Source organism: Pteronotus mesoamericanus, unplaced genomic scaffold (assembly GCF_021234165.1).
Source record: "Pteronotus mesoamericanus isolate MK-2021 breed Mesoamerican mustached bat unplaced genomic scaffold, CSHL_Meso_final scaffold_54, whole genome shotgun sequence".
NCBI lineage: Eukaryota > Metazoa > Chordata > Mammalia > Chiroptera > Mormoopidae > Pteronotus > Pteronotus mesoamericanus.
Window position 1 is genome coordinate 31,962,149 of NW_026555321.1, and position 17,829 is coordinate 31,979,977.

General features: G+C 41.6%; 1 protein-coding gene across 3 annotated transcripts in view; it reads right to left on the reverse strand.

The window, feature by feature from the left end:
• Positions 1 to 987: 987 nt before the first annotated feature.
• The window catches only part of IRAK2 (interleukin 1 receptor associated kinase 2), a 57,590-nt gene continuing 40,748 nt past the window's right edge, over positions 988 to 17,829 (reverse strand). For 2 of the 3 annotated variants that reach the window (XM_054595037.1, XM_054595036.1), the window contains exons 10-13: positions 15,237 to 15,299; positions 6,107 to 6,289; positions 2,550 to 2,841; positions 988 to 1,552 (exon numbers count right to left, since the gene is read on the reverse strand). In XM_054595037.1, coding sequence (XP_054451012.1) covers positions 1,446 to 1,552; positions 2,550 to 2,841; positions 6,107 to 6,289; positions 15,237 to 15,299 — 645 coding nt within the window. In that variant the 3' untranslated portion in view covers positions 988 to 1,445. Of the gene's footprint in view, positions 1,553 to 2,417; positions 2,842 to 6,106; positions 6,290 to 15,236; positions 15,300 to 17,829 lie in introns of those variants that run through there. The other variant, XM_054595038.1, reaches the window with a different exon arrangement.

The window sequence follows — 17,829 nt, forward strand, 5'->3', positions numbered from 1 at the left end:
GTTAATGCCCTACTCATAATTGTAAGGTGCTTACCACATGCCAGGTCCTGCTTGAGGAACATGACACACACTTTAGTTGAATTCTAACAACCACCAAAGACAGGGGTGTCAGTACAGATCGCTGTCCACCTGGGCTGGAGTCCATCTGGCTTTGTTACATATCAGTACAAGGCTGACCTTGCTAGGGATCTATAGAATGCTTATACCAGGCAGGATCTGCCTCTTGGTCTGACAGTAAACCTATGAAACCAGGACTTTTTATTCTCCCCATTGGAGAGATGAAGAAACAGAGGGTCAGAGTAACTCCCAAACTTGGCCCAAGATCACACAGCTATCAATAGTCAGGATTTACAGCTAGTGCCCAATCTCTTAGCCACCCCATGATACCTTAGCTCTTGGATGCAGAGCAACTGCTCCAAACAAATTCATCTGGACAAAAATAATTACAAGGTACCTGTTGACTTTATCAATGTATTTTTATTTTACAAAAATAAAAAGGAAAAAATCACTATAGTAGGGTTATTTAAAATAGGGAAAATTAAATATAAAAGAACATTTATTTCACAAAAAGATCTGCAACATGACTTTTCAGAAATATACCCATTGCATAAACATTAGGTACATGGCAGAAATAGATGTCTAATGTCTTTTTATACATTTATTTATTTTATAAAACAGGACAAGTGCATTTTTAAGGAACAGTACTTCTATAGCCATGTCTCACCTGTTCTTCCCAACAGCGCACAGAGGAAAAATGAACAGGTGTTACTTACAAGGAAACTGAGGTTCCACAAATTACATGATTGACATAATTAGCAGCAGAATCAGATATAAAATCAGTTCTCTTGTTTTCCAACAGACAAAACAGAAAACCTACAGACCCTTTGACAGGTGTACAGAATTTGTAAAACTTAGAGACCTTGAGAAATAAGTCATGAACTGCATTGGGACACAAGTTGAATATCTTTCAGATCATGGAAGTTTGCAGGTAGTTGTTGGCAAATGTGACCCAGAGATCTTAACTTTGCAACGTGCCATCAGGGTTCAGAATGCTCTGTCAGTTGTCCAGGGGTGAGAACAAGGTAACGGCATCTGCTGGGGTGGTTAACGTCACACCCTCCCCAGAACCACAAAATTGCCCACATCCTGGGACCATGTACCAGGATTGCTTCAGCCTGATACCCAGCTCTGATGAGCAAATTCCAGGAAGGAAGAGGACATTGTAGATTTTGCTGTCTCTAAAAGCTGAGGCCCCTTCTCCCTTCACTTACTCTGGAAATTGGAAATTCCTCTCCCCCACCACCCCCCGGAAGTTGATATTTGGTTTGTGTTTCCTGAGAAAGCTTGGATTCTGTCCCAAACTTTTTTCTTGATTTGACAGTCATCTTTCCAATTGAGGACAAGGGTCCTCTGCTAAGTTCAGGTCCTCAGCTAAGTTCTGGTCATCAGGGGCCAAAAAGCTCAATGCTGTCCAGTTTCTCTTCTTTGTAGAGCAAGATATTCTCCATCAGTTTCCGTTTGGCCTCGTTGATCTCAATTTTCCACGAAGTCTCTGTAGTTGATATTCAATGGAAAGTTTTTTTAAAAAGCCACTTGAACAATAAGCATTTGGTAATAGATACTATTATTATAAGTCTTAGAAAGTCAGACTTGGTCACAGTTTCTCACTTAAATCAGGTTTCTGAATCAGGTCCTGAGTGTAATGAACATTTTTATCATTTCTGCCTTTGCAGGAAAGCCCTGCCACCTGCCCCCACCTTTCAGAGAAGAAGTGTGGCTCCCATGTTCCTCCCCAAGGTAGAGGGTTGGGGTGACCACTTATACTCTTTCTCCCTCTCTCTTCCACAAGAGAGGAGGAGCAGTAGGAATGGCCAGAGCCTAGGACATTCATTGAGTCATATCGACTAGGGGACAAAGCATTGAAGAAGTGTTCCAAATTTTTTATTTCAGAAGGAAGCCTCATTTATTTGGTTAGAAGGTAGCTTTACAAGCAGCTGGCAAGTATGGGTTCATGTTATGAAGTGAGGCTGAACAAGCAGGCAGGGAGGGACAAATCATACAGGGCCTTGCTGGTCTGGAGGAAGAGTTTTGACTTGGTCACTAAGTGTAATGGGAAGCCGCACAAGGGCTTTAAGCAATGGGTGACATGCGTTGTTTTTAAAAACCACTCTGGTTGGGGCCTGGAGAAAGGACTGGTGAGGGGCCAGAGTGGATCAGGAAAGATAAAGGAAGGCTGTGCAGTCATCCAGCAAAGGAATATGGCTTCAATGAGTTATGGTAGAGGGTGCAATGTAGAGAAGCAGATGGACCTGAGAGCCATTTAGATGAATGACTAGGAATGGATGATGGACAGGACATAGGGGGACTGGAGGGAGAGGAAGATATCAAGGATCTCTCCCCTAGGTTTTTCTTGGTGCAGTCAGGTGGTATCGGAATGGCTGAATAATCAAAGGAACATGTGAATGAGGGAGATGGAAGGAATTAGTGATGAGTTGCGTTAGGGACATATAAATGAGTGTGTATAAGCATTCAGACCTCTACACACTTACCACCCTGGGGAGGCTCTGGACTGGCACAGGCCTCAGAGGAGGAAGCAGCCTGCATTCCTCCACTGGCCTGCATCCTGCCTTCTCCATCCTCTGTGGGGTCAGGCGAAGCAGCAATCCCAGACTGGGATGCTGCCCTGGTGGAGGAGGAATCATCAAGGCTAGAATTGTCTACATCATCTGTTTCTTCTGGGATGTTGGAGGAAGAGCCCGTGCCCTCGGAAAGCCCATCCCAAGAGAGCGACATCTCCTGACCTCTGAGCTGCTCTTCCACAGCAGCCACAGAGTCACATACCTCGGAGAGGAGAGAAACAAGAACATCACCAAAAATCCTTTCAGAAAGCAAAAATCTAACAGGTCTCTCAGGCCTCAGGAGAGACAGACACTGAAGGATCCAATGCTTGTTGCTTTGCCTGGAAAAACAGCAGCCTTCCCTTGAAAAGAGCTGAAGTTGCCCCCATCTACCCTAGCTATAGATAAGACCACATGACCAAGACAGACCACTCATAGTGTCCCATTCCTCTGACCTTAATGATTGGTTCAGGTTTGAGCACATGACCCAAGCAGGCCAATCAAAATCCTCTGGGATTTCTGCACCTAAAGCTTATTGAGGAATAATTCCCCTTTCCTTTCCAGTGGCAGAGCCAGACGCCCTAACACACACAGAAAATCCATTTACAGTAGGTGAAAATGAAGCCCTAACAGAGTAAAGCAGAGGCAAGAGATGGAGACAGAGTCACAGGCACAGATACAAATAGTTGCACCTTTCCTGATTGAGATCCTAGTTATAGCTGCCCTCACAATGCCTGTCCTGTCTGCTATTTTGTTAAATGAGCCAATTCATTCATTCATTCATTCACTCATTCATCTACTCGTTCACATGCTCCCCTTCCCCCTATCTCTCTCTGTGTCTTTCTGTGTGTATTTCTAAGAGTTTGCACTGAAGTTTCTATAACTTTCAACTAGAAATGTCTTAAGTAATATAGATATTGTCCTTGAGAGTTTTTCTGTTTAGGCAGGTTAGGAAAATTAGAGAAAGGCCGGGAAGGAATATTTCTTCTTTATACACACACAAAGGATAGTACAAAGGTATTATACACATATATACCTATAATAACCGTAACAAATCTCATTTGCTCCGTGCCTTGCAATTTACAAAGCACATTTGACACGTGATGCACAGTGAGTTTTTGTAGATAAACAATTAAAAGATCAAAAAGGTTAAGTTCCCTGCCTAAGGCCACCCAGCTAATAAATGGCAGAGTTGAAGGCTGAATCCAATCCTGCTTGTCTTAAAGTCCCTATGTCCCAGTTGATCTTCCATCTTCCTAGTTTGGTTGTAAAATACTGGGGAAAGGACCATTCCTCATTCCTCTTTGTATACCTAAAGTGCTCTATCCCCTTTATTCTACATAGCAAACGGCCCCTCATCCTTAAAGGCCCAATTCAAGTGTCACCTCTTGAGATAAATCTTCAGAGTATATGCCCAGTAAATACTTGCCATGCTAAAATCTACATTCCGTTGTAGCTAGGTATGGCCACACAACTAGGATCTGACCTATAGGGTGTGAGAGAAAGTGATATGTACATCTCCAGGGCACACCTTTAAAAGGAAGGGGGTGTGCTCCCCTCTTCCTTTTAGCCCCCTTTCAGTGGCTGGCATGCAGCAGTGATGACCTGAGCTACAGCAGCCATCGCGGACTCTGAAACAGAAGCCACATGGTAAAGACAGCAAAGCAACAGTATAGAAACCTAGGTCCCCAATACGGCGGCACTGCCACATCAGCTCTGGACTGCCTACATTCAAACTTGAACTAAAGAGAATAATCTATCTCATTTAAATGACTGTATTTTGAAGTCTCTTCATTATAGCAGCTTCGTCAAGAGTACTTTAATACACTGAACAAAAAAATAAAATGAATGAAAGGATGAAAGTCTGAATGAAAGATTAAGTGGTTGCAGGAGAGATCTTTTTAGAACATAAATCGGATTATGTTCTGTCTCTGCTTAAAACCCCTGGCAACTTCTTCTAAATCCTGGCTGTGCCTGCACAACCCTCTATTATTGGCTCCTCCTTCCTCTGCAGTCTCATCATAACCACTTTGCCCCATGAACTTTGTGCTCCAGACACTCTGCCCTTCTTCCAGGCCCTTGACCATGCCAGGCTCCCTCTCAGTTCAGGATATTTTTATAAGCTGTTACTTCTGCTCAGAAGACTCTTCATCAGCTTATACATCACTTCCTCTGGAAAATCCTCTTCGGTGGAGCCCCTGTCAAACACTATCCCAGTGCTCACCACAATTATTGTGCAATGTCTGTGAGCTCCCCGAAAGAGGAACTGGCCTTGCTCACTGACATATCCCCGAGGGCCCAGTACACAACTGCTGAATGAATGACTGAACACCACAGCACTAGGGCTTAGGAGAGTCGCCCAGGCCTAGACCAATGACTCAGGTGTCTAGCTCTTGCCACATGATGGTGCAAGAAAATGGACATGGGGATGAACAAGGAATCCAAAGAGCTGTGACAGAAACTCAGTCTGTGGCCTCATCTTCTCCTCTCTGTGGGCCTCTACTTCCCCATCTATAACAAGACTCGGGCTACAGCAGTAGTGTTTGATGAAGATTTTTTACAGCAATCATAAACCCTTTCCTCAAATAAACTACTGAAAAGTCAATATAATTATGAGAAGTTAAAGTGGTGTCTGGTTGAAGCCATGGGTGGGGCCGATAGCTCCCCACAGTCCTCTTGCTGCCAACAGCAACTCCTGTGATACTTTCCAGGAGCCCTTCTCTGCCAGACATCACTTGAAAAATCACTCAGCTAGATTATCTCTAAGAGCCCTCTCAGGCAGGAATTTTGTCCTTAGCAGTGGTCCCCAAATTTATACCTGTTACCATGGAAACCACCTTTTCATATCCTGTCCATAAGAAAATGTTTTATTCCCTGTGATGGTTGATTTCTAGGGTATCTGCCTAACCCACAAGCTAAAGATGCTCCCTTTCTCTAGGACCTGGCCATTTCTCCTTTCAGAGGTTGACCTCGCTGACCACCAGGTTTATATTCTAGACCCTACCCCCACTCATCTTATCAGATTGGCCAATGGCACCAACCTGACCCAAGCTAGGACAATCAGATTCTCTCACTGAGATGCTGGAATACGGACCTAGAGACTGTCTCTCAGTGGAGGTAGAACCTAACACATAACCAAGAAGATAAATAAAAAGAGAAAGGGGGCCTACGGAAAGAAGAGGAGGAATAAGGCACATTCAGAGAAAGCAGCCAGAGTTCTGTTAACATCCCAGGGTGTTGTCCTAGGTCCCTCAGGCCAGCAGTACACCACCCTCAGGCTCCTGAGAGTTTTTGTCCATATATGGCCATGTCAGGGTTCCAACACCTTCAGCTACTTCCAACTAAATACATTCCAGGTTAATGAGAGCATGTCTCAGTGAAGGGATTAACCCTGATAAAACAGATAGATACCTGTGGCCCCCAGAAGAGAGGTCCAGCTGACCCAGGACAGAGCTCATCTCTGGTGAAAGGCTGAGAGTCAAGCTCACCTCCGACAGATTGACGTTCCGCCTACGCAGACAGAGGCAGGCGGCTGTGGCCAAAGCCTCGGCACAGTCCTCCGGCAGCCACCCTGCTGTTTTCTCCAGGTATTTCTGGCAAATCTCCTTGGCCATCACTTTCTCTGTGCCCATCTTCCTGGAGCAGGGAATTTCATGGAGGAGTAAATCCTTCTGTGGGAAAAACCGTAAAAATACCCTGGAGTGAGCTGCAGGGGCGTGGGATCCAAACACACATGCCTCACCCACCTCCATGACTGCACCAGAGCTGCAAAAGCTTCTCAGAAAGCCAACAGGATTTTAAAATGACTGCAAGGCCCTGGCTGGTATGGCTCAGTAGACTGAATGCCAGCCTGAAAACTGAGGGGTCATGGGTTCAATTCCCAGACAGGGCACATTCCTGGGTTGTGGGCCAGTCATTGGGCACATGAAAGGGAACTGGTCAATGTTTCTCTCCCTATTTTTCTCCCTTCCTTCCCCTCCAAAAATAAATAAATAAAATCTTTAAAAAACAAAAACAAATGAAAAGTTCCCGGAAATTAGCAAAACAGCAAAGAACTGAACAATTGCTAAATTCCCTACATGCACAGGGCTTTCCACAGTACACTAAAACAATTACCGCAAATGCAGTGGCTTAATCTTTCTTGGTAGGCCTCAGGTGAGTCATCAGAAAAATGGGGATAATAGTACTAACAAAAATGTTAAATTACATAATGGATCTAAAGCATAAAGTGTAATACTTGACACAAAGTAAACATTCAACAGTCTATTCATGACAATAATTAACAGTAAAAATAGCCATCACTTATATAGTACTTAATATATGCTAAGCACTTACATTAATAATTTAATCATATTAATAATTATAGGGACAATTTCATACAATATGAAATAAACATTTTAGAATGTAGGTTTCTCTCTTCCATGAGGATAGAAATTTTACCTTATTCATCTTTGTACCCCCAGCACCAAGAACAGTGCCTGGCACCCAGTAAGTGTCTCATAAATGTTTTCATAAATTGTACCTACTAACTGATTCTTTGGTTAAGTTTCACTTTTTAATTTTTGTATGACTTTATTGTTTTGTATAGAAGATATTCATTAAATATAAAAATAAATTAATTTTGTTGCTTTACACAGCTTTTCATACAAATACATTTACAATTTAGGAAAAAAGTATCAGAGATTATCAGACATCGGTTGTGATAATTTGTGTCAAAAACAAAACAAGACTCCCCATTCTGCCTCAGTTTCCCTATCCAGAAAATAGGTTGTTTGCAGATCCAATAATGCCTAAATGCCTGACCACATTAGGAACTGAATGCCTGGAGACTAAAAACCTCCGGCTGGACCTGGCCGCAGAGCTCAATTGGTTAGAGCATCGTCCAGACATGACAAGGTTGCCAGTTCCATTCCCAGTCAGAGCACATACAAGAATCAACAAATGAATGCATGAATAAGTGGAACAACAAATCGGGCTGAGTCTGCGAGTCAAGATGGTGGCAAATGTAAACACAGCTCACCTCCTCACACAACCACATCAAAATTACAACTAAGCTACAGAACAACCATCACTCAGAACCATCAGAAATCGAGCTGAATGGAAGTCTTACAACTACGGAATCAAAGAAACCACATCCATCCAGACTGGTGGTGGGGCAGAGATGTGGAATGGGCTGGTCCCATATCTACATGCCAAATAAAAATTCAGGAGGGATATCAGGATTGAGGAATCCAGCCCCATACCAGGACCCCAGCCAAGGGTTCCAGTGCCAGGAAGATAAGTCTCCATAACTTCTGACTGCAAAAACCACTGGGGATTGAGCCAGTGGAAGAAAATTCTAGAGCCCCAGGCAATTCTTCTTAAAGAATCCACACATGGACTTACTCAGACTCAATCCCTCTGAGCTCCAGCACCCAGATAGCAGCTTGAAAGGTACCAGTGGCATACAGGGAGGGAATGAAGTATCTGGCATCAAAGCAAGAGCTTGGGAACAGCTTTCTCCCAGACAGAAAAGCAGGCAGAAGCCATTGATCCTTTTCTAAACTTTCCCCCAACAGAGCCACAGAGCTGGCAGGTGGGTGTCATGCCTGAGACCCATCAACCTGGCTAACATTGTTTGCCCCGCCCTGGAGATTACCTGAGACCCTGTCCCACCCACCTTACCAACCCACCCAAGTGACTTTTCTGTATGAATGGCTGGTTTGACTCATGCTTCACAAATTCCTAAATCCTCTCAGACAAGCAACAGTTGGGTTCTGTGAGCCCCCAGCCCCCACATCCCTTACTAATTGGCCCCAGGCCCAACACTAGCAGCAGCCAGCCTAGATTCAGAGCTTAGCTTCACCTGGGAATTTCCAAGCCCAGCAAAAGTAGCAGCCATCTTGGATTGTTTTATAGCTCAGGCAAAGTGGCCCCAGGCAGAACACAGATGGGGGCTAACCTTGGCCTGCAACATTCGGGGAACCCCAGGGCCAGCACACACAGTGGACAGCTACAGACCACATCAGAGAACCATCACCCAGCCCCTGCCCAGCTGATACTCCACAGGGGGCAGATATTGGTGGTCAATGGTCACACCAAGTCCTTGCAACTCAATGACCTGGGTAAATCCCTCCCATTGACCTGCCAACAAAAACCAAGGCTCAACTAAAAGAGGAGGGTGTACTCAACTCACACAAAAGGCACACCTTGTGTACCCAGACTGGGTGATGAGGAGCCTGGGTGACTGGATCTACAGGACGCCTAATACATTAGACCACACTACAAAGGCAAGGAGTCATAGCAGCTCTACCTAATACATAGAAACAAATGCAGGGACACTGCCAAAGTGAGGAGACAAAGAAACATGGTCCAAATGGAAGAAAAGATAAAAGCTCCAGAAAAAGAACTAAACAAAATGGAGATAAGCGATCTATCAGATGCAGAGTCCAAAATATTGGTTATAAGGATGTTCAAGGAGCTAAGGGAGGACCTCAACGGCATTAAAAAACGAAGGATACACTAGTTAAAGAACAATTTACAGGGAAACAACCGTAAAGTGGATGAAGCCAAGAATCAAATCAATGATTTGGAACATAAGGAAGCAAAAAACAACCAATCAGAATAACAAGAATCAAAAACAAGAAAAAAAATAAAGACAGAATAAGCAGCCTCTAAGACAACATCAAGTGGTCCAACATTCGCATCATAGGGGTGCCAGAAGGAGAAGAGAAAGAGCAAGAAATTGGAAACCTATTTGAAAAAAATAATGAAAGAAAACTCCCCTAATATGGTGAAGGAAATAGATACACAAGTCCAGGAAGCACAGAGGGTCCCAAACAAGATGAATGCAAAGAGGCTCACTCCAAGACACATCATAATTAAAATGTCAAAGGTTAAAGATAAAGAGAGAATCTTCAGGGACGAATAGCCAAGATTGCTCTGCCCAGCAAAGGCATCATTTAGATTTGAAGGGCAGATAAAGAGCTTCCCAAACAAGAAAAAACCCGAGTTCCTCATCACCAAACCATTATTATATGAAATGTTAAAAGAACTTATTTAAGAAAAAGAAGATCAAAACTATGATTAATAAAATGGCAATAAACACCTATCTATCAACAATTGAATCTAAAAAACAAACTAAGCAAACAAGAACAACAGAGATAGAATCATGGACACAGAGAGCACTTTGATGGTTGCCATATTGGGGGGGTACGTGGGGGAAGGGGCAAGGAGGTTAAGGAGTACAAATAGATAGTTACAGAAGAGTCATGGGGATGTAAAATACAGTATAGGAAATGGAGTAGCTAAAGAACTTATATGCATGACCCATGGACATGAACAATATTCAGGGGGTTGCCTGAGGGAGTGGTGGGGCTGGGTGGAGGAGGGCAAAGGTGGAAATATTTGGACAACTGTAATAGCATAATCAATAAAATATAATTTAAAAAATTTTTAAATAAAAACACAAATTGATCTCTCTTCCTTTCTCTCAAATCAATAAATTAAAATAAATTAAATTATTTATTTATTAAAAAATAAAAACTTATGACAGGTTTTTAAATACCCTTTTGCATAATTCTCTCATGTGAGGTATGCCTTTTAAATGTTTATCTCTTTAAAAATCATAATGGTGTTTGAAGTTGATAAATCAATAAATAACAGTAGAAGCATATTGTTTATAGATATGGAGGTGACCACCATCTGAAACTTAACCAGAAAGTGTCGAAGTGATTAGCCTGAAAGAACAATAGATGGAGATGCTTACCATCTGTCTATCCCCAATGAGGTCATGGATCTCATCTAGCAATAGTCATCAAAAACAAGCTAAGAACACTCAGTCGCAGGGTGATGGGGGAACTTGGTAATGGAGGAAATCAGCATGTCCACCCGAATACACTGATTAATTTAGCCTTGAAAGTAGGGCGATGTGTTGTGTGCCTCGTGTTATGATGCTATGAAGTACACAACACCATTTAGGAAGTATCACTGACCATGAATCTAACCAAGTCTGTGAGCTGACTGCCTGTGTATAGGAAATATGAGAAAGAGAAACAAGAATACCACAAGGACGTAAGCACCAAAATCTGGACGTAAGAAGGTCTATAGGGCAAATGACCCACTTTCTGCAGAAATGAAACGATATACAGAAAGTAAAGGGGGAAGGAGTATGGTTAGAGAATAAAAGTGTCTTAAGAAACACAACCAAAGGCTGATATGGGCCTTGTTTGTATCCTGTTTTAAACAAACCAACTTTTAAAAAACAATTTTTGAGGTGATGTGGGAACTCTAAAAATAGGATGGATATTAAATAATATTAAGAAATTAAGAAAACTATTGTATGGAAGAAATAACATAATATTTGGAATTTGCTTTAAAGTACATACACACAAAGTTTTGGGGGTGCAAAGAAGCAAGAAAAACATGATATTAATAATTGATGGGCTGGATAAATGAATAATCTTTATATTCTTTTCTTTACTTTTGTGTATGTTTGAAATTGTCCATGATAAAAAGAGCTTTTAAGAAGTAGTGATCCCTACCTACAGAGTATTATGCTAAGTGAAGTAAGTCAGAGAAAGATAAATACCATATGATTTCACATATATGTAGAATCTAAAGAACAATATAAATGAACAAACAAAACAAACAGACTCATAGATACAGAGAACAGACTGATGGTTGTCAGAGGGGAAGGGGTTTGAGGGGCGGGGTGAAAAAGGTGAATGGATTGAGAAGTACAGATTGGTAGTTACAGGATAGTCACAGGGATATAAAGCACAGCACAGGGAATACTGTCGATGATATTGTAATAACTATGTATAATGCCAGGTGGCTACTGGAAATATCAGGGGAACACTTTGCAAAATATATGATTGTCTAACCAACATGCTTCACATCTATAACTAATACATAATATTATTGAATGAAAGGTATATATACTTTATAAAAAGATTTTATTTATTTATTTTTAGACAGAGGAGAAAGGAGGGAAAAATAAAGAAACGCTGATATGCCAGGGAGAAACATCGATCAGTTGCCTCTCACACACCCCCCGGCTGGGGACCAACCTGCAACCCAGGTATGTGCCCTGACCAGGAACGGAACCAGGGACCCATCTGCTTTGTGGGAGGATGCCCAACCAATTGAGCCACACACATCAGGGCAAAATATATCTGCTTTTGATTAAATTTAAAAATAAGAATGAAAGCTTAAAAACAGGAAAAGAAAGAAGAAAGTGGTCATCTCTGAAATCCAGCAAGACAGGGCAGGGGAGGAGAGAGGCATGGAGTTGCTGCCCAGTGCTGTTAGGTTTTCCAAGCCAATTATGCAGATTATTTGAATTTAAAATGTTAATTAAACAAATTATTATTACAAAAGCACATTATTATTATTAACTTTTTTTGTTAAAAATTAAAATATAACTGATTAAAGTTTTAGGACAAAACTTAACTTTTCCCCTCATGTCAACACTCTCCAATCTGCTAATAGTTTGGATTACATTATTCTAGACTTCCCCCTACAAAAGTCTACAGCTACGCTCATTTCAGCGATAAATAATAATTACAACAATAGTAAGCAATCTCCTAAGAGCTATGAAAATAAAAGTAATAATAGCTACCACACACAGTGCTTATTATGTCCTTCATCACTGTTCTTTAGCTATGTCACACATTATTTAACCTTTGCTAAATCCTATCAGATAGGTACAATTATCCCCAATTTACAAATAAGAAAATAAAAGATACATTTTTATTCATTCATCTATTTGTTATCAAAGATGACATTAAATTATACACTGTTCTGAACACGCTTTTTTCACTTCGAAATATTTCCCTGTCAGAACAAATATATGTCTTTCTCATTATTTTTTTTATTTTATTGATTTGAGAGAGAGAAAGAAAAACATCGACTTGTTGCTCCAATTATTTATGCATTCACTGGTTGCTTCTTGTATGTGCCCTGATTAGGGATCAAACCTGCAACCTTCATGTATTGGGACAACACTCTAACCAACTGAGCCTCCCGGTCAGAACTTCTCATTACTTTTTAAATAAGAATGTTTAAGTCAGCTTTATTCAGAATTGCTAAAACCTGGAAGTAACACAGATGTCCATCAGCTAGTGAGTAGATAGATAGGTAAATGGTTGTATACTCACACAATAGAATATTCCTCAGAAATAAAAGGAACAAACCACTGATAAATACAACAACATGAGTGAATCTCAAAAGCAACCCACTAAGTAAAAGAAGCCAAAACAATGGCTTCACATTCTAGGACTCCACTTATGTGACACTCAAAAATATATACAACTATATGGACAGAGATTAGAACAGGAGATTCCCAGGGTTGGAAATAGCAGAGGGGACTGACTCTACAGAGGACTGAAAGAGCTTTCTGGAAGAATGGAAACATTCTATATCTTGATTATGGTGACAGTTACATAACTGTCTGCATTTATCAAAACTCATACCATTTGGTACACCTTGAAAGTGTGAATTATACCTCAAACAAACTAATGCATATGTTCAGAGACCCACACACAAAGCTACCCACCAGGATTATTTGTAATGGTCAAAACCCAAAAATAAGCCAAATGTCTATCAGCAGGTTTATGGACAGACAGCGACACATCCATGCAATGGAACACCACTCAGTGACAAAAGAAATGAGCTGCTGGCACAAAGAGCATGGCTGTATCTCAGAATAACTATGTTGAGTGGAAAAAGCCAGCCAGCCGAAGAGCACACATTGTATGATTTCATTTATATGAAACTTCAGAATCATGGAAACTTTTGTACGGTGACAAAGCAGATCAGTGGCTGTAGGGGATAGCAGGGGAGAAGACGGGTATGAGGGGAGGAGGATTCAAGGGGTCATGGCCATGTTCATTATGTTGATTTGGTGACAAGGTCACAGATACACACACGTGTCAAAATGTTTCATATGCTTTATCCTCATTTATAAATATAAGCTTACATGTATAAATTTATTTATAAATAACTTCGTGGTATTCCACGGTATGAATGATTACATCATAATTTCTTTAACCACCTCCCAACTGATAGATACTTCACTTGTTTGTAGCACTTCACTATCATAAATAAAGCTAACAAGCCTCCTTGTCCATCTGTCTTTCTTCACTTGTGTGTGTTTCCCCAGTGTACAAGAGAAACTGCTGCATTGGAGTGTATATACATTTTAAATTTTGATGGGAACCACCCAATTCCTTCTGAAAACACTGTGTCCATAAACACTTCCCAAAGTGTGGAGGAGAGGCCTGCGTCCTTCCTACCAGGACCACATGAGGTGCCAGCAGCTGTCACCTCTGACTCAAATCTTGATGATAGGCACAATCTTAACTGTGCATGTACCACAACAGGAAATGATGAGAGATCATATTTGGGTCTAGAAGAAAAGGGAAAATACTAGATTTTTAAATAAATGGTATCTCTCACATTTTTAGAAACCATTAACAGATAAAACTTTCTAGCAAATTTCACATAAGTGTCTTGAAACCCTCCTTCTCCAGTGATGTTCGCTCAGGGAACTCGAGAGCACCTTGAGGTATGCATCTTGAGAAAACTGTCAGGAGATGAGAATTGCTCCAAACAACCCAAACGACATCTGAGCTGCCCACATTGACCTCTTTGCAGTATCTGGAGCTCGGTGCCCAAAAAGGGCAGAGCTCAGGGAGGTTAGTAAAAGGACAAGTTGTGACTCTCTGTATATAGGGGAGGCCTTCAGCTCTCCACCCCAAAGCTCAGGAAATGCTTTTGGGGCCCAGTCACAAAAAAAGCCAGCTGCTCCAATGGCTTCCAAATCAAGTCAGAAAAGGGGCTCCCCTTTCAAACTGATAAAGAGGACCAGAGCTTGCACAGAATTTGAAACTGCCAAAGACATGGGTTCAAATCCCAGTTTGACTACTAATCTGATTAAGGTGCATGAGACATAGTCTCTTAACCTTGACCTTAGTTTTCTCATCTATAAAGTAGGGATGGTGGTAATACTGAATTCACACGAGAATTAAACAGTTAGGGGAGTGTCATGGTTGAGAACTCAGGATCTAAAATCAAAAGACCTGACTCAGAATTTCAGCTCTGACACTTAGTATAACTGAGCTTTCGGGCAAATCTCAGAGCCTGCTTTCCACATGTATAGATGAACATACTGCCTGTGTCAATCTCACAGGAATTCTGAGATGATTTAGAAAGATAATTTACAGAAAGTGCAAAACAGAGCCAAGCTGTGTTATTACATGTTTGAAATGACACTCACTATATTATATATATGTTAGTTCTTTCAGTGTACCAAATATGGAAGTTATTGAATTTATTATAGAAACCTATTTAAAAGGGCTGAAATTAACTTTTACCAATTTGAGGACAAACCCTATTTGATTGCCTAACGTGTGGAGAAAAGAAGTAAGTTTTCCCTAAACATTCTAAATTCCTTTATCAAAAAAATGTAATCATTGGATGGCAGGTGGGAATGTGAGATGAAAGCTACTTTGCACGGATGCAAATCAAACCCTGGACTGAGGCCTCAGTAGCATCTGTAAAATGGGTACTTTCCTGACCCCTCATAGCTATGAGGCCCAAAGACACCACCCAGGAAGAAGTGACTGGTTCCCTTACCAGGAAAATTGGGCTTCGGTCATTATCCATCGCAGGGATGCCAGTGAGGACCTCAGCTAAAACCTGGAGAGAACATGGAGTTAGCATAGTTCGAACACCCATAAGGTCAGGCGGTAGATTCTGGCCAAGAGGGAAGCTTCTTCTTGGTAATGAAGTCTGAGCTCCAGGCCTGGCTCTGCCATTTGCCAGCACAGACATGTGCCCAAAATCTGGAACATGAAGAATATCACACTTCCTCCAAATAAACATGCCACCCAGCTGCTCGTAGAAGGTTTGAATTAATTGATAGCAAGGCAGAAAGGATGGAAACCAAATGTGTGTGTATTACCATCAATTTTATGTATATACATATATTCATTTGTATGTATATATAAACTATATGCATGTATGTGCATATATACATAGAGTATGGGAAATAAGTAGGTTTACAATTGTGAGTATGCAAAACACAGTTTATTCTTGTATTATTATTTATTATTGTATTATTTTTCATACAAACAGCTGTACACCTACTTTTGCCCCACCCTGTATAATAAATACCATTATACACACACACATATATCTGTATTTATATACATATACACACACTCTATTTTAAAGATAATTTCATTTAAAAACCCATCATAAATGGTAAGCAGGAATCACTATGTCAATCTCAGGGAAGAGGAATCCATGTGCAGACATGAATTCTATGCAGGAAATCTCAGCAATATCTATAGCATGTTTTATCCATATGCCTTTATTGACATTATTCATTCATTAGTTCATCCACTCACAAAAGGAGCACAGACCTGAGCCAATGTAAGCCACCACAAAATGGACAAACCATGATATGTGTCCTAGTAAGCAAGAAACCGGCTTTGAATAGGAATTCTCAGCAGAAATAACAGCATGATAGTTAAGGCCTCTATAGTCAGACAGGCCTAAGTTCAAATTCTGACTTTGTTCCTTATATGCACAGGTAATCTTTGGGTCTTTGGGCAAGTAACTAAAATGAGCCTGTGCCCTCACCTGGTAAATGGAGACCTAGTGGTAGTGAATACAAGGGAGCGAGTACCCTGTGCTTCATGTCAAATCTCTCTTCCACAGCCCTTCTGGAAGCAACTCATAATATGTTCCCATTTACTGCCAAGAAACCCTCAGCTCCAGAGGAAGGGCCCACTGGATTAATAACAGGCTGGCAGTGGCCAGGAGGGGACAGCAGCGGGCACCCCTGCAGTAAGTGGACAGGAGCCAATTGAAAAGGGACTCCCCACCAGCACCTTCCAGAAAGGAAGGAAAAAACAAGGGGAAATAAATAAACTTTCCTTTGCTTCTTCCACAGCAGGCTCTGTGCTGGGCCTTTTACAGAGATCTCATATAGTGCTCACCAAAAAATATTGCGAAATCCAGTGTTGCCCATGAGAAACCAAAGTTCAAACTCATACTGTTAGTCAATGGCAGGGCTGAGAGAAAGTGCAGCGAGCCAGCGGGCACTGAATGAATGAGTGACTGAATGAATGCAGGAGGTAGTCAGCTGTTACACCAAGAGCCAAGTTAAAACGTCAAGAACAAACAAAAATCAGGAATGAGGGTATGAAGGTAGGAATGATAAAACAAACCACTATAATACTAATAATCTTGGTATGTACAGGGCACTTTGCTAACCAGTTTATGTATATTATCTTATTAATCTCCATATGTATCATTACCCCTATTTTACAGAAGATAAAAGTGAGGCCCAGAGTTATAGCTGGTGTACCCTAGGTTACACAGCTGACAGTAACTGAGCTGGGACCCAAATCCATGCTCTTGAGCTCTGCACTACTGTACCTCGTGGTTTCAGGGTTCAGTCCCATCAGGTCTTAAAGGAACAGGAGCCTGGGCAAGCCCTGTTGAACCTCAGTGCCAGTGGGCCTGACAGGGGCAAAGAAACCAGAAAAGTCCATGGGCTGGGAGACAGAAGGAAGCGGAATCTGACATGTGATGTCGGTTTGAGGGCAGAAAGTGGCTCAGAGGGAGGGCACTCACAGGGAGATGGACAGACAGAAGATTGTGGTCAGAGAGGAAGTTCAGAGTTCAAGGCTGGGGAGGAAGAGAGAGGGCAAGGGCCAAAATACAGTTGTTTGCTCTTGGCAGACGTCAACCAGAGACTGTTATTTTCTCAGCCAGCATCTTCCAGACTGGATTCCATGGGACACTGATGCTAAGAGATACTAAGAGGACAAGGTTCAATTATCAGATTAATTTGGGAAACACAGCATACTGTTTGCCCAGTGTGGTAAATTCACAATTAACAGAGTAAAGGCTTATTATCATATTAAAGGCTCTGATGAATTTTGTGGTAAAGAAACCTCTTTCACTTTTCTTCACACAGATTTTCCAAACCTCTTTGGCCACCAAACCTTTAGGCACACCAAACCTACAGAGATCTCAAGGAATTGGTATTCTGTAGAAATGGAACCTGGAGACTTCTCTTTTCAGACCATGAGCTCCTGGGGGAGGGTCTGTATTTTAGTTACATTTGTAGTCTACACACAGTAATGACAGACAGGGAGGTGGTGAGGATGAGTAGATGGATAGTGAATGAATGGGTGGCTGCTGCCGGATGGCT